At 41.6% G+C, this 24,533-nt stretch overlaps 2 protein-coding genes across 3 annotated transcripts in view; one reads left to right on the top strand and one right to left on the bottom strand.

The window, feature by feature from the left end:
- The first annotated feature begins 35 nt into the window (after positions 1 to 35).
- Positions 36 to 19,294, top strand: KCNMB3 (potassium calcium-activated channel subfamily M regulatory beta subunit 3). The gene is given in 7 exon segments (XM_039478821.2): positions 36 to 124; positions 4,461 to 4,652; positions 11,031 to 11,125; positions 11,128 to 11,228; positions 13,161 to 13,275; positions 13,278 to 13,398; positions 13,400 to 19,294. Coding segments are annotated over 7 exon segments (846 nt in total). The 5' UTR covers positions 36 to 44; the 3' UTR covers positions 13,542 to 19,294.
- Positions 19,152 to 24,533, bottom strand: part of PIK3CA (phosphatidylinositol-4,5-bisphosphate 3-kinase catalytic subunit alpha) — a 94,746-nt gene continuing 89,364 nt past the window's right edge. For both annotated transcript variants that reach the window (XM_039478819.2, XM_039478820.2), the window contains exon 21: positions 19,152 to 22,560. In XM_039478819.2, coding sequence (XP_039334753.1) covers positions 22,290 to 22,560 — 271 coding nt within the window. In that variant the 3' untranslated portion in view covers positions 19,152 to 22,289. The remainder of the gene's footprint in view (positions 22,561 to 24,533) is intronic.

Raw genomic sequence — 24,533 nt, 5'->3', positions numbered from 1 at the left:
AGAACTCGCCCAGCCGCGGGGGCGCTCGGGAGTCTCCCGGTTGAATGAGGAGTGAGGAAACGTCCCCGCGTCCAACCCGCGGGGAGCCCCGGCAGGTCCCTCGGCGCCCGGTCCGTGGCACGGGGTGAGCCCGGCGCGCCTAGTGCGGAACGCCCGCTCCGTGGAGGGGACGCGAGCAGCGGGCTTCGGGCCGTCTTCTCCCCGGGGAGATGCGGCGGAGAGGGGCCGGCCCGGGGCCCGCGCCGGGCTGGGATGACGAGCCCCCGGGGCGCGCGTCCCACGACCGCCGGCTCCCCTCGCTCCCGGGGACAGCGCGGCTCGTACCGGCTCCGGGGGAGTTGGGAGCCGGGAACTGGAGGACGTTAAGGACGGTCGAGGCCGCCGTGTGACTCACTTCCAGGATCGCTCCTCCCGCGCGTGTTCGAGAGAACGCAGGGGCGAGTGCGACGCGGGGCGCGGGGAGGAAGGAGCAGCCGACGGCGGGGGGCGGAAGCGCACTCTGCCGTGTAGACGCGGACCACGGCTTCCGCGAACGGGCGGCGGAAGGTCAGAGGGCGGACATTGCGGACGCGCGGGCAGCAGGTTCGGTGCGCGCGGCGGACCGCAGAGAGAGGCGGCCGTGCTGTGTCGGAGCAGCCGCTGCCACTCCCGAAACGCGTGGTGGGGTCACTGCTGTTTCCTCTTGCTCAACTTGGGTGACCTACATTGACTGTGCTCAACCTTATTTGCCGTTTCAAAATAAGTTGTTAGGGCCGGGCGCGGTGGCTCAAGCCTGTAATCCCAGCACTTTGGGAGGCCGAGGCGGGTGGATCACGAGGTCGAGAGATCGAGACCATCCTGGTCAACATGGTGAAACCCCGTCTCTACTAAAAATACAAAACAGTAGCTGGGCATGGTGGCACGTGCCTGTAATCCCAGCTACTCAGGAGGCTGAGGCAGGAGAATTGCCTGAACCCAGGAGGCGGAGGTTGCGGTGAGCCGAGATCGCACCATTGCACTCCAGCCTGGGTAACAAGAGCGAAACTCCGTCTCAAAAAAAAAAAAAAAAAAAAAAACAAAAAAAAAAACAAAACAAAATAAGTTGTTAGGAAATATAATTAAAATATAGAAGAGTAGAAATAATTACCAGACGTCTCCTCTGTGACCAAAACAAATGACAGGGAAACAGGAATAGAATGTACTCAGTGTTTACAAATTCATTTCGCATGAACCAGTGAAGTAAGTGTTGGAAGAATTAGGAAGTTTCAGTGCTGCAGGGAGAGGCGGCTGGCTTCTGCGGGGTCCCGACATGACTTTGCCTCAGGCTGAGCCAGAGGCGCCTGTAGCTATCTGTCACACTTGGCAGAAGAAAACAGAAGATAGTAGGTAATTGCCTTGATTACAAATAAGACAAGGTCATGCACTGGTTAGAAGCGGAGATGCATGACTGAAGAGTAGGGTTCATATGCAAATGCAACATTTGAGGTACAGTTTCTACCGAATGCATATTGCTTTCATACCATAGTAAAGTAAAAAAATTGCAAGTGGAACCATCCTAAGTTGGGGACCAACTATACGTATTTAAATCTAGTCTGATAATCTTTATATTTGAAAAACATTCTTTTTTAGAGACAGGGTCTCACCCTATCACCAAAGCTGGAGTGCAGTGGCACAGTCACAGCTCACTGCAGCCTCAGACTCCTGGGCTCAAGCAGTCCTCCTGCCTCAGCTTCCTGAGTAGCTAGGACTGGATGTGTGCCACCACACTTGGATGGTGTTTTAGTTTTTATTTTGTAGAGACAGGGTCTTGCTGTGTTTCCCAGGCTGGTCTCAAACTCCTGGGCTCCTCCCGCCTTGGTTTCCCAAAGAGTTGGGATTACAGGCATGAGCCACCACAGCCAGCTCTAATCTCTATCTTTTAACTGGATCATTTACTCATTTAGATTCATTGTAATTACTGATATAATGATACAGTAACATTTTATCATGTTATTTTGTGCTATTTGTCCTGACATTTTCATGAGTTTTTCCTTCTTTATTGCCTTCTTTGGGATTTTTTTTCCCTTTCAATTATTTGTCTCTCTACTAGTTTGGAATTTTCTGGAGTATCACCTAAAAGAATAGAAAAGGGTGATATTTCTATTTAGCATGCATATTTGAACTTTTCTTTCTTTTCTTTTTTTTTTTTTTGAGACGAAGTTTCGCTCTTGTTACCCAGGCTGGAGTGCAATGGTGCGATCTCGGCTCACCGCAACCTCCGCCTTCTGGGTAAAAGCGATTCTCCTGCCTCAGCCTCCTAAGTAGCTGGGATTACAGGTGCCCACCACCAGACCTGGCTAATTTTTGTATTTTAATTAGAGACAAGGTTTCACCATGTTGCCCAGGCTGGTCTCGAACTCCTGACTGCAGGTAATCTGCCCATCTTGGCCTCCCGAAGTGCTGGTATTACATGTGGGAGCCACTGTGCCCAGCCAAGCATATCTGTGTTTTAGTTTTTTATGATTATCTTATGTTATCCCTTCCCCAAACATGAAATGACTTCTTTCCAAGTGAAGTTGTTAACTTTTCATAAAGCCTCGGAACAAAGTAGACAGAAAAATTATAAATAAAAAGTCTGGTCTAGGACACCCGTAAGTCTTATTCCTAAATTAGATCAGAATCAGGCTATGACAGTTTCTTTTGTAACATAGCATCATAATTGGGTATGTTAAATGTATTAGCAATGCCGTAGTGACCTCATTATAAGCCTCTTCACCCGTGGATTCCAAGGATATTTTATAGTAAGCTTCTGGGATACCTTACACTACAGAGCAACTCAAGTCCAGCTTTAGAGCACCAGGGAAAATGCAGTCTACTGAGTCCTGGAGACGACAAAACCCATCAAACTTTAGGGCTAAAACGTTCTTTTAATCAATCTGTCATATTTATTGATAAATTAGAAAATGTATGGGTTCAGATTTCATTAAAATTCTTTTCCATGCCCTTTCTCTTGTGGTGGGATGATGGAGGTGAGTAAAATGTCAAAAGGGACTAAAAACTCCTCAACTAGATCCTCGGTCCCTAGAGCAGTATTAACCATGGAGCGCCGCCATCTTCTGAGGTGGGTGCTCTCAGGTGCAGGCTCCTGGGACGTTCTGGACTGTCTGACAGTCCCCTTACTCTTTAGAGCCTAAAGATGTTGCTGGGGGAGAAGGGAGGTAGGCAGAGGAGAGGGCCAGGGTGTGGGATACAGTATGAAATACGCTTTTGGGGAAAAAACAACCAGTAACTTCCTTGATGCGTTTTTGCCTTGGCTTTAAAACGTAGTAAGCTTGATGGAGCATGAGCTTCCACAATTAGTGCTGCGTTTGTTTGGCTTAAGATTTCATTAAGCTTCTTAAAATGGAACTCAATGGCTACTGAGCAGGGCATGGCCAGTGAGTGACAGTGATGTAGGCAGTGGTGGGGTTGTGGCAAAGTAGAGAACACACCTTCCGCCGGGGCAGCCGCAGCTCAGCTCGGCCCGCTGCTCCTCTGCAGGGGCACGGATCATGGGTTATTTCCAAAGTCAGAACTCAGCGTTTTTGTGAGAAATGTCATGATTTTGAAAGTCTGAACAAGTTCTCTCTCTCTCTCTCTCTCTCTCTCTCTCTCTCTCTCTCTCTCTCTCTCTCTCTTTCTCACACACACACACACACACACTCACACACACAGACACACGACAACAGAGAAGCCCAAGCAAAACACATCTGTGGGCTGGACGTCATCTGTGCCACCAGTTTGCCACCTTTGTGTTGGACTTTTCTGTTCACCACATCAGCCTGCCCTGCAAGAGTGTTTCACTTCCTTTGCTGGATCACCTTTGCAGGCACAGCGGAGAGAGGAGAGAAGAAATGCAGGGACACTTAGGCAGCACTGTGAGTGGCCAGAGGGGAGGAGAGGAGGGTGAGTGGAGCCAAGAAGCCGTGACAGCTGCATAATTCTGAGTATGGACTGGCCAGTGGGCTGGAAGTCCTGCTGGTGGAGATGCTGCCTTTCCAACAGCTGAATATGAAAGAACAACGCAAACTCTGTTCAGGATGCTGTTAATTCCAAATGTGAACTTCTTGCGTCATTCTTTCCATGTGGAATTCAAAGAAGAATGTAAAAAAATTTTCAGGAGGAACGTACAATATCCCTGAAAGAGAACAAATTTAATAAGGCTTATTTACATACAACACTTCCTAGTCATTGATTAAACAGGTCTCTACAGACTTGCACGAGGCAACATTCCTTAGTTTTACTTGCTACAATATCTTTTAAAATACTTGAGTACACATCACTTTAGCTTATTTACATGGACTTTTCACCAGTCGCTGAACTGGGATCTCATTGTGTTGCATTCATCCCGCTCAGGACACACAGACTGGCAGCGAATGAGATTATCCCTCCATTCCTCATGGATTGGAAATGTTCCACTTCTTTATGAGCTCATCACAATATCTCTCTCCCTTTCCCCAAAGGACAGCCTTTCCTGCCTCAGGGAAGAAGAGAGAGACAGACTGCAGTGATGGAGACCCATTCGATGTGCACAAAAGACCGCCATCCAGGGCTGGAGAGGACCGGGCCATGCTGCTGGGCTTTGCCGTGATGGGCTTCTCAGTCCTAATGTTCTTCTTCCTTGGAACAACCATTCTACGGCCTTTTGTGCTCAGGTAAGAAACAGAGGGAGCAAATCCAGTTTCCAGTTCGGATAAGATCCAGGCACAATGGTAAAGGAGGAGAGGCTGCCTTTGCTTTCTCCATCTGCGACTCTCTCACATGGTTTAGAACAGGCATCCCCAAACTTTTTACACAGGGAGCCAGTTCACTGTCCCTCAGACCGTTGGAGGGCCGCCACATACTGTGCTCCTCTCACTGACCACCAATGAAAGAGGTGCCCCTTCTTGAAGTGCGGCGGGGGACTGGATAAATGGCCTCAGGGGGCCGCATGCGGCCTGCGGGCTGTAGTTTGGGGACGCCTGGTTTAGAACAAGAAAAATACAATTCCTCTTCCCCTCTCAGTGCTGGGGGCAGCTGGGAGTGGGGGAGGAGGAGGCAAGTGTTGAAGATATTTCCCTGCACTGCTTCCTCCCATCTCATAATCTATATATACCTCCAAACACATAATCCACAAATTACAGTTTATTCATTTAGGTCACAAATTCTCCCCCTAGAATGTTGGTATTCCAGGAAAGAGTTAAACCTTGTATGCAAGCACAGTGTTTGGAGTCTGACTTTTCTGAGTTTCACAGTGTCTTTCCTGGCACATAGTAGTTGCTCAATACATATTAGTTTTCCTTCTTTTTCTTTTAGTTAGGTTCTTTATTTAATACATGTAATGATACCATTGACCCTTGAACAACATGGGTTTGAACTGCTAGAATCCACTTATAAACAGATTTTCTTCTGTGCCTGCTACCCCTGAGACAGTAGGACCAGTCCTTCCTCTTCCTCCACCCTCTCAGCCTACTCAGCATGAAGAGACAAGGAGAGGACCTTTATGATGGTCCACTTCCATTTAGTGAATAGTAAATATGTTTTCTCTTCCTTATGATTTTTTTTCCTTCAACTTTTATTTTTAGTTCTGGGGTACATGTGCGGAATGTGCAGGTTTGTTACAAAGGTAAACACGTGCCATGTTTTTTTGCTGCACAGATCAACCTATCACCTAGGTATTAAGCCCAGTGCCCATTAGCTGTTCTTCCTGATGTTCTCCTTCCCCCTGCTCCACCGAGAGGCCCTGTGTGTGTTGTTTGCCCATGCGCCCATGTGTTCTTATCATTCAGCTCCCACTTCTAAGTGAGAACATTCAGTGTTTGGTTTTCTGTTTCTGCATTAGTTTGCTGAGGATAGATAGCGGCTTCCAGCTTCATTTCAACCATGTTGAATGATCTTGTTCTTCCTTATGATTTTCTTTTTTTTTTCCTTGAGATGGACAGAGTCTTGCTCTGTCACCCAGGCTGGAGTGCAGTGGCGTGATCTTGGCTCACTGCAGCCTCTGCCTCCCGGGTTCAAGCGATTCTCCTGCTTGGCCTACCGGGTAGCTGGGATTACAGGTGTGCACCACCACACCCAGCTAATTTTTGTATTTTTAGTAGAGACAGAGTTTCACCACGTTGGCCAGGCTGGTCTTGAACTTCTTCTTTTTTTTTTTTTTTTGAGACGGAGTTTTGCTCTTGTCACCCAGGCTGGAGTGCAATGGCGTGATCTCGGCTCACCGCAACCTCCGCCTCCTGGGTTCAGGCAATTCTCCTGCCTCAGCCTCCTGAGTAGCTGGGATTACAGGCACGCTCCACCATGCCCAGCTAATTTTTTGTATTTTTAGTAGAGATGGGGTTTCACCATGTTGACCAGGATGGTCTTGATCTCTTGACCTCATGATCCACCCGCCTCAGCCTCCCAAAGTGCTGGGATTACAGGCTTGAGCCACCACGCCCGGTGGTCTTGAACCTCTGACCTCCTGATCTGCCCGCCTCAGCCTCCCCAGAGTGCTGGGATTACAGGTGTGAGCCACTGCACACAGCCATGATTTTCTTAATAGCATTTTCTTTTCTCTAGCTTACTTTTTTTTTAGAGAAGGGGTCTCGCTCCCTGCAGGCTGGAGTGCAGTGATGTGATCATAGCTCACTACAGTCTTGAACTCCTGGGCTCAAGCAATCCTCCCACCTCGGCTTCCTGAGTCACTGGGGTTATAGACATGAGCTACTGTGCCTGGCTATTCTAGCTTATTTTGTTGTAAGAATTCACTATATAATACATATAAACATGCAAAAAATGTCTTAATCAACTGTTTACTGGTAAGGCTTCCAGTAAACAGTAGGCTATTAGTAGTTAAGTTTTTTTTGTTTTGGTTTTTTGAGGCAGGGTCTCACTCTGTCACCCAGGCTGAAGTGCAGTGGTGCAATCATGGCTCACTGCAGCCTCAACCTCCTGGGCTCAGGCGATCCTCCTGCCTCAGCCTCCTGAGTAGCTGGGACCACAGGTGTGTGCCACCACAGTTGGCTAAGTTTTGAATTATTTGTAGAGATGGTGTCCCCCTATGTTGCCCAGGCTGGTGTGAACGCCTAGGTTCAAGCCATCCTTCCACCTTGGCCTTTCAAAGTGCTGGAACTACAGGCATGAGCCATCATGGCTGCCCAGTAGTTAAGTTTTGAGGAGTCAAAGGTTATATGCAGATTTTCGACTGCAGGGTTGGGAGTGTGGCATTGGCATCCTTAACCCCTGAATTGTTTCAGGGTCAACTTCATTTGCTACTAACTATATGCTCTGTGCCCAATACATACTCTGTTTTATCCTACTTAAACTGACAGCGCATGATGGGAGTGTTATTTTAACTTTCATTTCATAAATGAGAAAGCTGAGGCTCAGAAAGGCCAAGTAACTTGCCCGAGTTCACAGGCCAGTAAAGAATGTGCCTGTCATTCTGACATAAGACTTCTTGTGTCTTATTGCCTAAATGAAGCTTGCTGACATGAGGGGGATAGGGGTTTTGATTAGGGAAGGGGAGGAGCTATTTAATTTGGAGGATGGTCCACACAACATGGGGTACTTTGGGGCCAGGTCAGATCAGGGTGAAAGGAAGGCAAGGGGTGTTTTTTGGACAGCCAAAAAGCAACAGAAGGCCACAGGGTAATGGAAGAGGAAGGCCTAGGAGTTCAGTGAGGGAACGGGGTCGTAGGAAAGGAAGAGAGTGGCCTACTTCTGTTATTTGTGATTCATCTCCTGCCATTCTTAGTTTACCATTGTTAGGGGAAAGATGAAGAGGTCACCATTTACTACAGTGTACAGTGCCGCTATTGGAAGAATTCTAGAAGAACCTTCTCTCTGGCATTAGCACCAGGAGACGCTGTGCTGCTCCTGATCAACCAGCTTACTTTTATTTAATGGACACCAAGAATCTTATATCTGGTTATATTTCCTTCATTGCTTTGCCTGCTAGGAAGCTCAAGGCAAATATGTAGGTCAGTTCTCATAACTATAAGGGATCTTATGGTCTGCAGGTTACATGTTTGTACCTCACTTTTTTTTAGAGATGGGATCTCACTATGTTGTCCAAGCTAGTCTCAAACTCCTGGGTTCAAGCGATTCTCGTGTCTTGGCTGTACCTCACTTGTGACTTCATTCATTCTTTCCTCTTTTGCTGTTACTCCTTTCCCCTCATCATATATATATATATCTATCTGCATTACATGTCTATATAAGTTGAGTAACGTGTATGCACAGGCAGATTAGATTATTTTTTAAAATGTGATATATTTGGGAGATGGCTTGAGTACCTTCTGCAAGCTGGTACCAAATTGTCGCTCATATATTTAAGTTTTACTTTTCTAAGCATTCCTGGTAATTGCTTGGTTAAACTAAGTGAATGCCTAAGAGTGGTGAGTTCTCGTCTCTCTTGCCTTGCATCTTGTACCATCTCAGAGAATACTTTTACTCCATAAAGGGGGGCAGTGAAGAAGGGCTGGGTAGCTCATACCTATCCCCACTCCCTCAGCCTCTCATCTCTCAATCAAGTAATGGATTTTGTCACAGCTGTAGTCAAATACACATCCGATGCTACTGAAGAAACATGCTCATTTTTTAGCCCTAAATACATCCCTGGTTCCACCCTAAAGACTCTGATTGGGCCTTGTACATAGGACAGAATGTCCCACTCTGTTTTGGAGCTTTCTAAAATCCTCAAGAAAAATTCAAATCATACTTGGTTCAGTACCTGGTCAAGATTTAGAGAGCTTAAGTTCTAACAGATAAAAAGGTAACTCTACATTATTTCTAGATGCCTAGTTAAAATAAGTATATAAATTAATTTAGTGGAAAAGCAGGCCAGTGTGAAATCTAGGAAAGGATCTTGTTTTCCATTTTTGCATTTTCACTTGCCCATTATTTTTTCTTAGGCTACATCTAGTGATTTTGATATCCTGGACCTTGAGGACATGTTAAACTGCATGTTATATTAATAAGGGAAAATGATTATTTTGGTCAAAAAGATTAATGAGAGTGCAGTAGGTATGTAGCTAAATATTGCTTTTCAAATCTTATTATTTTTGTTTTTGAGACAGAGTCTGGCTCCGTTGCCCAGGCTGGAGTGCAGTGGCGCTCGGCTCACTGCAACCTCCACCTCCTGGGTTCAAGCAATTCTCCTGCCTCAGCCTCCTGAGTAGCTGGGATTACAGGTGTGTGCTACCACACCCAGCTAATTTTTGTATTTTCAGTGAAAATGGGGTTTTACCATGTTGGCCAGGCTAGTCTCAAACTCCTGGCCTTAAGTGATCCGCCTGCCTCAGCCTCCCAAAGTGCTGAGATTATAGGCATGAGCCATTGTGCCTGGCCCTGCTTTTGAAACATTCTGACTTTAGAGCTTGCTAATCTAACTTACTATGTTTAAGGAACCAGTAAGTAAACACAGGGGCCCACCTACATGTGAGTGTGAGGGCATATGCAGAGCTGGTCCCATACATTCAATCAAAGCATTTCCTCTTCCCGTTGTTTCCTTTTTCTTGCACTTGTTTTCAAATTATTTCATACATATCCACATCCTTTCTCCTTAACACCACCACAAGGTCTTTGTGGTAGGAATTCTGCCTGTCACTTCTCATAGCACCTAGGACACTTACATATGTAGTACATGTGAAAATTCTCAAGAAATTTTTTCCAAGGAAAATTTAATTCAGTACAGCACTTACTGAACATCTACCTAGGGAGAGGCATTCTGTTTCATGCTTTGAGGAACACACAGAAGAATTGGATGTAGCTCCTGACCTCAGGGAACTTACTGGTAGCAAAAATATGGTAAGTATTCTACAGAGAGGTTACATGTGTGATTTGCACTTGCCTCTTTGGAAGTAGAGTGGGTACGTGGAATTGTACCTTGCTGCCAGAAATTGTGTAGGCTGTGTTGACCAAGGGCCCTGTAGTTGGACTCCTTCCAAAGGCACGTCAGGAGGAGCCAGGACATCTTGAGAGGATGAAGCATGAGATTCCTGAGTGTGGATCTTGGTGGTTACAGTGTTAGGGTAATGCTAACGTTGTTTACACTGTGGTTCTCCATATATCTGCATCTTAAATACGATGAAAGATTCCTGGGCCGGGCGCGGTGGCTCAAGCCTGTAATCCCAGCACTTTGGGAGGCCGAGGCGGGTGGATCACGAGGTCAAGAGATCAAGACCATCCTGGTCAACATGGTGAAACCCCGTCTCTACTAAAAATACTAAAAATTAGCTGGGTATGGTGGCGCGTGCCTGTAATCCCAGCTACTCAGGAGGCTGAGGCAGGAGAATTGCCTGAACCCAGGAGGCGGAGGTTGTGGTGAGCCGAGATCACGCCATTGCACTCCAGCCTGGGTAACAAGAGCGAAACTCCGTCTCAAAAAAAAAAAGAAAGATTCCTGAGCCTCAAGTCAGACCTACCGAACCAGAATCTCTGGAGCGAAGCCCTGGATTCCACAGTTTAACAGATTCTTCATTCTAACAAACTCACAGGTGATTCTGAAGTTTATTTATTTATTTTTTTTTTGTTTTTTTTTTTTTGAGACAGAGTTTCGCTCTTGTTACCCAGGCTGGAGTGCAATGGCGTGATCTCGGCTCACCGCAACCTCCGCCTCCTGGGTTCAGGCAATTCTCCTGCCTCAGCCTCCTGAGTAGCTGGGATTACAGGCACGCGCCACCATGCCCAGCTAATGTTTTGTATTTTTAGTAGAGACGGGGTTTCACCATGTTGACCAGGATGGTCTCGATCTCTTGACCTTGTGATCCACCCACCTCGGCCTCCCAAAGTGCTGGGATTACAGGCTTGAGCCACCGCGCCCGGCCGATTCTGAAGTTTAAAAGCCATTGGTATAGTGAGAAAATGTTAGTAGGATCAGAAGTGAGGTGGAATTCGGCACTTTGGGGCTCTTTACCCCGACTCTGGGTCTTCCATGCTCCCTGATTAGTATGTGCCTGCTGTAAGGATCCTGCGCTACCTCCAAATACACAAATGCCTTGTACTACCACACCGAAATGTAGAACGAAATTTTCTAGTAAGTGAAGAACTTTTTTTCTCCCAAATTGAAGCACTCAGAGGGAAGAATTGACCTGCACTGCCATCCACACAGCTATCACGGACGACTGGCTGGACTGTGCCTTCACCTGCGGTGTGCACTGCCGTGGTAGGGGAAGTACCCGTGCCTTCAGGTGTTTGTGAACCTCACCCATTCAGGGCAGAAAGCTCTCCTACATTATAATGAAGAGGCTGTCCAGATAAATCCCAAGGTATTGTAAAGTTCATGTAATTAAAGAGTTCTTATATATTTTATTTTGAAATGGAGTCTCTCTCTGTCACCTAGGCTGGAGTGCAGTGGTGCAATCTTAGCTCACTGCAACCTCTGCCTCACGGGTTCAAGTGATTCTCCTGCCTCAGCCTCCCAAGTAGCTGAGACTACAAGCACGCACTACCACACCCAGCTAATTTTTGTATTTTTTTTAGTAGAGACGGGGTTTTACCATGCTGGCCAGGCTGGTCTCAAACTCCTGACCTGGTGATTCATCTGCCTTGGCCTCCCAAAGGGCTGGGATTATAGGTGTGAGCCCTCGTGCCCAGCCAGGCGTTCTTATGACAACAACCGTTCCCTGCCAGACTGTCACCAGCTGGGTATATAAATAACCCAGGGCCCTACATGAGCTTTCAGCACCTGGTAATGCCTCTGTTGTCTGTCTTGATCTCCTGCAGCAAAGTATTTCCCTAAAGAAAAGCACATTGGGGTTTTTGCCCTAGGCTCAGAGAGGGAGCCCCACGTGGCCTTCCACTTCCTGGGGGGCAAAACCAGTGGAGAAGGGAGCTCTGTCAGCTGGTGACATTTTTTTCAACAAAGCTTGAGGTTTATTACCATATCCATTAGATACTTGAGGTACTGGGCTACAGGCCTACAAAATGTTTGAAACCTTAAAAATCACTGCATCCAAAATAGAAAACAAAAGTCATCAGATTGAAATTGATGCTTAAAGTCAATGAAGTGTGCTGTGTGTGGTGGCTCACACCTGTAATCCCAACACTTTGGGAGGTCAAGGTGGGCGGATCAGCAGGTCAGGAGTTCGAGACCAGCCTGGCCAACATGGTGAAACCCTGTCGCTACTAAAAATACAGAAAATTATCTGGGTGTAGCAGCGGGCACCTGTAATCCCAGCTACTGAGGAGGCTGAGGCAGGAGAATCACTTGAACCCAGGAGGCAGAGGTTGCAGTGAGCCAAGATCGCGCCAGTGCACTCCAGCCTGGGTGACAGAGTGAGATTCCATCTCAAGAAAGAAAAAAAAGACAACAAAGTGTAACATGTCAACTAATCTAACACAACTTTTATAGTTAGGTATAAATATAAACTTTAAATATGAATCCGCTGTGTAACTTATTAAAATAAAAATGATAATCTTTATTTGATAAGAAAAATCACTCGCTTGATTCAAGGTAAACTCTGAGTACACTGTAGCATTTTCATTTTTTTTTTTTAAACAAAGGCTCCTGCCAGCCTCTTTTTTTTTTTTTTTTTTTTGAGACGGAGTTTCGCTCTTGTTACCCAGGCTGGAGTGCAATGGCGCGATCTCGGCTCACCGCAACCTCTGCCTCCTGGGTTCAGGCAATTCTCCTGCCTCAGCCTCCCGAGCAGCTGGGATTATAGGCACGTGCCACCGTGCTCGGCTAATTTTTTTGTTTGTTTTAGTAGAGACGGGGGTTTCACCACGTTGACCAGGATGGTCTCGATCTGTTGACCTCGTGATCCACCCACCTCGGCCTCCCAAAGTGCTGGGATTATAGGTGTGGGCCACCGCGCCCGGCCCACTGTAGCATTTTTATATGATGGGAAGTGGGATCTCCAAAAGACAGACTGCCCGCAAATGACTGCTCATTGGCTTAGCCTATAAATTCCAGACACCAAGTTGTGAAATTGGAATAATTTCTTTCCTTTCTATACACCCCATTTCTCCACCAAGAAGAAAGCTTCATTTATCCTGATTGGATCACTATAAAATGTTCACTACAAAATAAACAGATTTATCCCTAAAGACAGCCCTGGGTTATTTATTTGGTATTGGTGATACTGTCAGCTAGGCTGAGTGCAATGGTGCTATCTCGGCTCACTGCAACCTCCGCCTCCAGGGTTCAAGCAATTCTGAAATGTGTCTTTATCTTTTTTCCTCCTCTATGTTCCTAGTGCTTTTACACACCTAAGTGCCACCAAGATAGAAATGATTTGCTCAGCAGTGCTCTGGACATAGAGGCATTCTTCGATCACAAGAATGGAACTGCCTTTTCATGCTTCTGCAGTCCGGCAGCCAAGCTGAAGATGTCATTCTTATAAAACAGTATGACCAAATGGCCATCTTCCACTGCTTCTTGTGGCCTCCGTTGACCCTGCTAGGTGGTGCCCTGACTGTTGGCATGGTGAGATTAACACCTGTCCTCACTGTGTGAAAAATGCAGCAATGCAGTAAGAGATGAGGTAGGTGGAAAAGTACCTTACACAGAACAGCATCAGTTCAGACTGTGAAGTGTGAGGAGGAGCAGAGAAATCTTCAGACGGTGGCCAAATTAAAGTGCTGGCCTTCAGATGTTCGTGATTTCTGCAGCTGAGGCCCTAATTACACCTGCCTGCAAACTAGCAATGTAAAAGGTAATAAAGTTAAGATTCATATTTTCATGTGGGGAAAAAAAATTTACAAGCCTCATTTTGTATTCTATTTGTATAAATACATACAAATTAATTGTCTTTTCTAATCAAAATTTCTTTCCACCGGACGCGGTGGCTCACGCCTGTAATCCCAGCACTTTGGGAGGCCGAGGCGGGTGGATCACGAGGTCAAGAGATCGAGACCAGCCTGATCAACATGGTGAAACCTCGTCTCTACTAAAAATACAAAAAATCAGCTGGGCATGGTGGCGCGTGCCTGTAATCCCAGCTACTCAGGAGGCGGAGGTTGCGGTGAGCCGAGATTGCGCCATTGCACTCCAGCCTGGGTAACAAGAGTGAAACTCCGTCTCAAAAAAAAAAAAATTTCTTTCCAACTGAGTAAAGAAGCACTTTGTTTTTCTTGTATAGCAAAATGAGTTCAAGATATTCTTTACCTAACTTCAGCTCTAGCTAGAACCAGTCACTAGAAATAAACAATGAGGGTATCTAACCTACTGAACACTGAACCATCAGCCAACTCTGCAATACAGTCACACTGAAACATTTCTCAGAAAAAAGTTCTTAATTAACGGTTCATTCACTATAGGAAAATAAAAACCTGGTAGAAAACTTAAGAAAACATGGACCTAACATATTTATGATAGTGTGTTCTTTTGTTTTTCTTCTTGAGATGGAGTTTTGGTCTTGTTGCCCAGGCTGGGGTACAGTGGCGCAATCTTGGCTAACTGCAACTTCTGTCTCATGGGTTCAAACGATTTTCCTGCCTCAACCTCCTGAGTAGCTGGGATTACAGACATGTACCACCACGCCCGACTACTTTTGTATTTTTAGTAGAGATGGAATTTTGCCATTTTGGTCAGGCTGGTCTTGAACTCCTGACCTCAGGTGATCTGCCCACTTCATCCTCCCAAAGTGCTGTGAGCCACTATGCCCGGCCTTAGTTTGTTCTTTGCCGGAGTAGACAGCAGAGGAAAGCTGCTGCCTAGAAAATTCAAGTTTAGAGTTCCTAGCATTTAGCCTTGTCCTGTACCTTGTAATTTTTCTTTCAGTAACATTTTTCTAGTAAACTATGCTTTTCATAAGCTCATTTCGCTCTGTACTTTGATGGTGGGAAAAATGGGCCAGAAACGTCAGGAAACTGTACTGGATTTCAACATTCATCTCAGATGATCCACACTGTATTAGGTTGGTGCAAAAGTAATTGTTTTTGCTGTTACTTTTAATGACAAAAAAACGCAATTACTTTTGCATCAACCTAACAGAAAAGTCCCACATGGATAGTGAACAATTGTCTGTACTTTAATGAATCAACCATAGTTATTAAATAATGATGTCATAAGACTCTGAATAAATGCTTTCCAGATTGATTAAGCTGAATCTATGAGTTGAAAAGAGTTTGGCCTGATTTTCCAAAGTGCCTCTAAGTATCTTTAAAATTTTATTATACTAAATAATCTTAAATTATGGACAGTAAAAAGAACGACATTTGAAGCTACTTTTATATGTAGATATAATCAAACAAAAAACGCGAAGTTTAATGCCTTTTAGCAACTAATTTCAAGACACACATTACTAAGTCAGCTGAATAGAGAGCAATACTGACTTGATCAGTAATGAATAATCTTGGTGTTTTCCTTCCTTTCTCGTGTACAATGGTGGAAAGAACATGAGTCTCAGAGTAGGATTTGCCTTTGTAGGCCGTAATCACAACTTTTAAAATACGTCTTTGGGCAAATCAGCTAACCTGTTGAAACCTCTCTTTTCTGATCTATAAAATGGGGATAACTTGTTATTTCACGCAGTTATTTTACAGAATAAATGAAGTAGGGTAGGTGAAATACTTTAGCTTAGCTTCCAGCATCTAGTAGAGGTGCTCAAAAATTTTAGATCATTTATTTAAAAATCTGCTAAGTGGTGACATTCGGTGAGCCTTGGCACTTTTCACAGACAGCTGGTACAGAGGCTGCTGGGACAGGGAGCTGCAGTTCAGTTTCCCCGCCCCCACCCCAATTCTCTTGGTTAAATGTGATAAGGCCCACAACCTGCTTTTTCAAAGGCTGTGGTAAACTATTTTGTATACTGGAGACTTCTCTGAAATAAAATATCTATGTACACGTGAACATTTTATATGCATGCACATTTCAATCACGATTCTATTGTTTCCTTAAGGGTGCATCTCTATTCCATTTCTTTGTAGGTTTGACTTCTGCCTAACAGTATGCAATTATTGGGATTTTTTTTTCCCCCCTAACAAATACAAAATTGCTAATTTAAGATGTAAAGTGTGTGTTTCAGTTACCAGTTTTCCTTTTAGATAGGAGCTACCTGATTCATTTCAGCAAAGAGAGGTATCCCTGGAGAACAAAGTCAATTCAAAGTTATTTAAACAATTTGGCAAATAACTAAAACTTACATAATCATTTGCTTTATTGCTCAGAAATACTAAGTTGTTAATGCCTATGTGTATTATTGGTCAAAGTAAAGCCCACCCTTACCTTTTGCAACGTTTATGATAACTGAAAGCAAAACCAGTTGGCTTCTAGCTTAACCTTCACTTCTGGGTTCTGATCTTCCAATGACTTGGAAAAAAGTCCACTTACCTATCACATATACACACATACATGCATACATATATGTATATACATATATTTCTGCTTAAAATGCAAGCATTTAATTCTTTATGCTTAAAGGAAGTAATGTTTAAACATACATTTCTCTAATATTCATCACTTTACCGGGGCAGAAAAGTTGGCTAATTTTAAGGTAGAATAGCTTCAGATTTTCAATCAAGTATTCTTAGTCATTACTGAAAAGAACTCAAATTCAGCTAAATTTTGATTATTAGCAACACTGACTTGCTTTTTGAAAGGAATGGCAAAAGAGAATTATCACCGTTTTTTGCTTATATAGTACACTGAGGATTGTTTGCACACAAGTCAAAGTAATTTTTTTTTTTTTAATAAACAGCATGATGTTACAGACTGCAGAGTGAAGGAAAAGCAGACATTGAGAGTTTCTGATGAGCACAGACAGTAAGTGCAGCCACAGGCCAAACTTCTTGCTAGAACAGCAAGACGGGGAAGAGGTCTCAAATGTAGTGATACTGTTATTATTCTGTATTCTCAATATAATAACACATGCATCTTGCTGTGTCAAATGCTTTTTGGGCCATTATTAAAAGGACATTAAAAACATTTTTCCACTAATGAATGCAGTATACCACAGGACTTCGATTCACTGAATGACAAAATATAGAGAGATAAACTTGTTACAATCAGTGGGGCGGAAAAGGGTGGCTTGGATTGTTAAAGCTTCCAAGTGAACATCTGACGTTAGTCGTCTTCTGGCAGTGCCACATTCCCCACGGTATTAAAATGGTACACTCCAAGAGCGTATATTCTTTTAGATTTTACTCAACCCAGTTTGGTCTGAGGACTAAATCACACTGAAACCATTAACTTCATTTGAAACTCGGGTTCCAGAGCCAAAAACATTTCCGAAATCAGATGAAGGCCGAGTTCTCCAGCTGCTCTTTGGAACATAAACTCAATTGAACAAGGGACTTTTAAAAATGAAACAAAAACAAGATAAAATAAAAATGAAATAGATCACAATTTTGGAAATTCATACTAGAATTGTTTGGTCTAATTATATTTTAATATGAAACAATGAAGGTTTTCTGCCTCCTTGCTAACCTAGAAAAATTGACAAGAATCATAATACCTAAAATATACATGGTTCTTAGCATAACCACAGAATTATTGTAGTGACAGATTAAATAAGGTTGCAGATAGATCCATAGACTTTAATTGGGTAACAAAATACATTTGAAATCCTTTTCTGTACTTACCTACATGAAGAATGGAGTATACTGTTGGTAGCAAAAATCATTTACCTAACTACTATGTATGCACAATGAATACTTTCACTTTTTTCTCCACTAAAACTCTTTAATATGCAGTTGTGTAAAAACTAACTCACAAAATCTTACGGCTCACACCTGTCACTTGATGCCAACTACCAGGGCTGGAGTATTAACATACCTGAATCAAGCTGGGGCTGCTCCCATAAAAAGGAGGTGCAAAACCATTAGTGTAATACACGAATGAAATACGTTTATTTAAAGACTAATGTCCCAACTTGGGAGACTACTAATAAAGTCTAAACTCTTCTGAATTTTAGAACTTTGGTATTTCTTTACACCTTTTATAGAAGATCCTCTTGGCTAGGGCTAAGCAAGCAGCGTGTATACACACAGAATCGTGTGCAAGTATATACACACCAAATTCACTACTAATGAAGAAAGAGAGAAAATGAATTTCAAATGCCGAATTTGGGAACCTCTTCGAACTACTGCCTTTTTCAAATGGCTGGAACAATGATTAAACTTCAGCCCAGTGTTTTCTTATGGTCTTCCTTACAGTTAAAAACTAGGCATGCCAACTCTGACTTTATAAATCTAACATTCAGTGATCTGCACAATTTCTGTAGTATCAGAGCCTGAAGTATGGAATTGTGACTCATCTATTTTTTTCCCCGTTTTTCTTCTGAGGTAGAGTTACCAATCCAATTTTATCAGTACCACAGATATTTTGAGCTAAAACCCATAATCTTTTCAGAGTAAAAATAATATTTGTGAAAAAAGAAAACAGGCTTCCCAGGCCATGGCACATAGATATATTTACAATTTTTAATGTAATAATTAGAAATGGTTTTGAGTTTATATCTTAAAAAAACAGCCCAGCTGTATTGTCACCAAGAATTATCATCTGAGGATGCTGTCAGTGCTGTTTTACAGTTCAGCCTTCACAATCCCATCCATGATGAAGTTAATTCCTGTATGGCATATAATATACTCACAACTTTCAGCCTTCTCTTAGACATGCCCCAAATGAGCAGGTTGGATGTAAAGAATGTAATTCATTCAAACAGCTCCTCCCTGTTCAGCCCCTCCCTTCACATTCCCCTCTTCTCAAAAGCAGCTGAAGTATGAAAGTTGTCTTTAAATAGTGAAAGCACCACAATCTATTAACACCATATATTATCTTTGAACTGATGTATTTTAGTGATGTCTTGGACATCAAAATAATTTCTTAAGGTGGACTGAGTATGTGGGTCCAGCCCAGGTCTGCAGTTTGTGCAGACGTAGAAAAAAGAGGAACTTTAAACATTCAGAAAAAGTTAACAGGCTAGCTATAAAATACTGCTGGAAATTAAATTTCTTCAGAGTTGGCAAGCATGGGCTATTGATTGAAATATGAATTAAACAGATTTACATCATTAAGAAAAAAAACCTCCATGTGCTGTGAAATTTCCATGATGCCTTTCAAATAGGCTGCTCACAATTTTTTTTATACTTCCAAATCACTTGATTTTTGATGGAAAAAAGAATACAGATGGACTGTGTTTTACCTATGTGAAAATCAATCCATTGAAAATAAAATCCAAGAGGGCATATACAGTCTAATCAAGTCATCATTTTCCTGATTAGTAAGAACTACACTTTACACAAAATACTTTATCAGCAGCTGTTTTCATCAAAAAATCAATAGTTTCACAGTTGAAAAAGTTACACATTAAAATATTTTACAATTCATTATATTTTCACCGGGTTCCCACTTTCTAATGGGCTTTTAATATAAAGCAGAAAAGAAGGGAAAATCTCAAAGTTGATTACTTTGACACTAAGTTTTACATAGGACATTAAGAACCACAAAAAGCTTAGGTTCTATTGTAAAATAGCAACCAAATTCCATTCTTTTAAAAATCCAATTAGAGACATCTTTTAAAAAAAAAAAACAAAAAACAAATTCCACAATAAGATGAACAGATTTCAAATTAACAGTCTAAAAATATTCAAAATAAATGGTTTTGTATAGCTGAGAATATGGTAGAAAGTGAAAGCATAATTTTTGAACAATCATTTCTTACTACAATGTGTTTAAAATTATTTTTATTATTTTCTTTAGACTTTTTCTCAAAATAAGTATTGAAGGAAATATTTCTTAAGTGGCCCAACAAAACTGTAGAGCCAACAGTCAATTATATCATATCCAAGGACAAGGATAGTCAGCTGTAGATAGGACCTGACCTCTGGTGCAAAGCACCTGGGAGTAGCTATATTATCTCTGACTTGAAACAGATCTTAGTCACCCATGTAGCATTTAATTCAGTGTTTGCTTCTTTGCCTCTGTGTCCCTCATGTCTTTCTTAGTTAGGTCACAATCTACAGTCTTTATAGAATTTGTCTACACTTCTTCAAATAGAATTTGGTTGTAATAACTATAGAAGATAAATGTAAATGATGAACTAGGCCATGTGGTTTGTGTGTTTTGATGGTGGAGAGGTCCTGGGAGGAGGACGGGAAACAACTATTTCCACTGATGTTATAAAAATGCAGAAATGGTACGTTTTGTGCAAGGAGGCTCAAGGCATTTTTGGCACTCGGGTAAAACACAGTTCTCTGTTAAATCTTAAGTTTCTACCATCAAAGTTTCAGATTTGTACCATTTTACTGAGTTTTCCTGTAATTTATCCCTGATATTGAAAAGACTGGGATGTTAGTATGTATCTACTACTTATGTCTAAACAACACAAAATGTTAGTAAGTTTTAATAAGTTACAAAATCTTCTATAACTGCAAAATGATCTTTCTGGTTTCCTGCTGAAAACAGAGTTTAAATTCTGTTTAACTATTCCAAGACAGTTGGCAGAAATATTTCAAGTTCCCTTAATCTTCGAATTTATTTTTTCTTGTTGGCAATATTATATACATGCTTTAGTGAAGTACCTAAATTTCCAATAATTATGCCCTTTAAGGGAATCTAAGATAACCAGATATTAAGAGTATTTGTTTTAGAGTCCCTTGTTCACTACTCAAGACTTCAACTATAGGTAACGATTTCATAAATGAATATTTTTAAAGTGATGCTGTTTTTACTAGAGTATACAATGTTCACTCTTGATAAAGTTGTTTTCCAATATCATGCCTAATCTAAAAAACTGTCAATAATGATTGCACTTTTTTATGTGGCACCTGGACATCTGCTAAAGCTAATTTCCTAGGACATTAATCATTCATTTCAAATACAGAGTAAAAGATGAGATTCTAGAATGGTGACTAGCAGTAGCCTCTACACCTTGGGTTAATGTTTTTCAAAATGATTAAGAATGTGTCCTGCGCTCAAATAGTATTTAATGAAGTTGGAGAGTGAGCCCCGACTACTAGGGAATGGGACATGATCTTAAAATGGGTTAATGTCCTACTTTGGAGATATGGGTAAGTAGTTTAAATAGGTAAAAAGTTCATAGTTTCTATTCCCCCATATTTTAATGTATTATTCATGAGTATACCTCAGAAGAGGGGCTTAAGGAATCAGGAAGATAGTCTAAATTGTGTTAATTTCATATGATTGAGACATTCTCAACTATAAAAGAGAATGGAAGATGGGGGCTTCACGTGAAGAAATAAAAGGAAAGATTTATGCCTTCCTTAAGCAGTTATACACTAGTTAACGGGTATAAACGGGATAGTGCCTGAGCCTCATCTACAGACCAAGAGGAAAGCTGACTGTGCTGCTACAAACAATGAAAAATCTGGGTGCAAAACAAGGCATGACCATGGGCCAGATCATGGAAATGAAGAATATATATTAATGATAGTTTCTATAATATAAATAGCCTTTAATAAAAAAAATAATCTTTTAAATAACATTAATAATACTTCTATTTTCTGGAAAACATGCATGAAAAATGTATTCAGTTCAATTGCAAAAGGAGAAAAAAACTTAAGGTGAATACTGTACAATTCTGGAAAAAGAACTATTCCTGCTCATTCTTTTTCTACGATGATTTTTTTTTTTTAACTTTGTGGGAGCCCAGAATTTCCCTGGGAAATAATAAGATCCTTTAAATACTGACCAGAAAAAAAAACAAAACAAAAACAAAAACAAAAACAAACCCAAAAACACCATCTGATAACAGGTCTCATTTGTGACTGCTTCCAAAACTGTAGTAAGACCTCAAATCACCAAAAGGTTTGATTTGTTAAAAAGAAAAAGTCTCTGGTGTAATCTCGAGTCCCTTCCACCCCAAGCATTTTTCTTCATTAAACAGGGAGTCAGAAACCCACTTCAAACTATAAATTGAACTACAATGAAAAAATAAGAAATGTTCATTTTTTCCCAATCTTGTATAATTTAACATAAACTCCAGTTTACTTAGACCTAATGCAGTAACAGCCTTTGTTATGTCCACATTTCAAAACATAGAACATTTGCAAGACAAAAAAAAAAAAAAAAATCATTCTTTTTCCTTCTCCATCATTTCTATATATTTTGGGGATTTTTGTTTTGTTTTGTTTTTTAAAAAAAGATACAAACAATCTTCAAAGTTTACCTTTTTGGACTTAAGGCATAACATGAATTGCGCATTATTCTAAAGCTTAATTTGAAATGAACTAGTTTAAGTGCTATCAAACCCTGTTTGCATTTACATTATTTAAATTATATAGTATTTTATTTCTGTTCTTGTTGTAAATTCTAATGCTGTTCATAGATTGTGCAATTCCTATGCAATCAGTCTTTGCCTGCTGACAGTGATCAACAGTGCAGTGTAGAGTCCAGAGAGTGAGCTTTCAGTTTCTCGGTCTTTTCAGTTCAGTGCGTGCTGCTTGATTGTGTGGAAGATCCAATCCATTTTTGTTGTCCAGCCACCATGATGTGCGTCATTCATTTGTTTCATGAAATATTCCAAAGCCTCTTGCTCAGTTTTATCTAAGGCTAGGGTCTTTCGAATGTATGCAATGTCATCAAAAGATTGTAGTTCTGGCATTCCAGAGCCAAGCATCATTGAGAAAAGATTTATGAAGAGATTGGCATGCTGTCGAATAGCTAGATAAGCCTTGTAACACATCTCCTGAAACCTATGAGTAATAAGAACAGTTTGGTCAGTATGGAGCATATGAGGTTAATACCTTCAGGTCTTTGCTCAAATGTCACACAATCAGAGAGGCTTTCGTAGACAAAGCTATAAAAAACAGCATCCCTCTCTCACTTCTCTTGCCAACATCTTTTGATTCCCTTTACCCCACTAGGGCGTAAACTCCATGAGAATAATGACTTTTTAAAAACTGGTTTATTATCAGCACCTACAACAATGCCTGATACATCAGGAGTTTAAAAATTTATGAATTGGTTCATACTAAATAGTGGTTAGGCTAGAGTCAGGACTGCGTTACAGACAAAGCAGAATTTTATAGGTTTTAAAAAGTACTTTAAAGTCTGATACAGTCTAAAAATATTCCATAAGATGGTAAAAAATTTATGAATTAACAAGGCGATTATAGTTGACTGACTTTCCTCAAATTGTATGAATAAAAAATGTATTAAGCACTATACATTATTTGTCAATATAGAGGTGGAGTCCGACTATTTAAACCTCAGTAGATAAAAACATTTAATGTATTATGAAGTGTAAGGGTTATTTTTAGGCCTTAATTAGCTCAACAAATTAAATTGTATTCCTTTTCCATTTCCTTCACAGCATCACACAAGTAAATAAAAAAAATAAAACATTGAAATAGTTTTTCACTCAACAAACTAGGCATAGAAGGGACTTACCTCAAAATATATATGACAAACCCATGGCCAATATCATACTGAATGGGAAAAGCTGAAAGCACTCCCCCTGAATCCCACTTTCACCATTTCTACTCAGTATAGTACTGGACGTCCTAGCCAGAGCAATCAGGCAAGAGAAAGAAATACAGGGCATCCAAACTGGAAAAGAGGAAGTCAACCTACTGCTGTTTACCATTATATAATCATATACCAAGAAAACCTCAGAGTTCTCCAAAAGACTCCTAGATTTAGGCTTGGCGCAGTGGCTTACACCTGTAATCCCAGCACTTTGGGAGGCTGAGGTGGGCAGATTGCCTGAGGTCAGGAGTTCAAGATCAGCCTGGCCAACATAGTGAAACCCCATCTCTACTAAAAAAAAAATACAAAAATTAGCTGGGTGTGGTGGTGCACGCCTGTAGTCCCAACTACTTGGGAAGCTGAGGCAGGACAATCACTTGAACCCCGGAGGTGAAGGTTGCGGTGAGCCGAGATTGCACCACTGCACTCTAGCTTGGGTGACAGAGCAAGACTCTGTCTCTCAAAAAAAAGGACTACTCCTAGATTTGATAAATGAATTCAGTAAAGTCTCAGGTAACAAAATTAAGGTACACAAATCAGTAGCACTGCTATATACCAACAATGACCAAGCTGAGAATCAGATGAAGAATACAAGCCCTTTTACCTACCAAACACACACACAAAAAACCTAGAAATAAACAAGGGGGTGAAAAATCTATTCAAGGAGAACTACAAAACACTGCCAACACCATTTTTCACAGTTAGAAAAAACAATCCTAAAATTAATATAAAACCCACCGAAAAGAGCCTGAATAGCCAAAGCAAAACTAAGCAAAAAACAAATCTGGAAGCATCACATTGCTGGACTTCAAATCATACTGAAAAAGTATAGTTACTAAAACAGCATGGCATTCATAAAAGTAGACATACAGACCAATGAAACAGAATGGAGAACCCAGAAATAAGGCCAAAAATTTACAACTAGCTGATCTCAGACATACAAAAACATAAATTGGAAGAAGGACACTCTGTTTAATAAATGGTGCTAGGAAAACTGTCTAGCCAAATGTAAAAGAATGAAACTGGATCCCTGTTTCTCACCTTATACAAAAATCAACTCAAGATGGATCAAAGACTTAAATCTAAGACCAAAACCATTAAAATTCTAGAAGATAACCTAGGGAAAATTCTTTTGGACATTGGTCTAGGCAAATAATTAATCACTAAGACCCCAAAAGCAAATTCGACAAAAACAAAT

Source organism: Saimiri boliviensis, chromosome 8 (assembly GCF_048565385.1).
Source record: "Saimiri boliviensis isolate mSaiBol1 chromosome 8, mSaiBol1.pri, whole genome shotgun sequence".
Classification (NCBI taxonomy): Eukaryota; Metazoa; Chordata; class Mammalia; order Primates; family Cebidae; genus Saimiri; species Saimiri boliviensis.
Note: the sequence above shows the minus strand (reverse complement) of the source record. Positions and strands in the feature narration are given on the sequence as shown.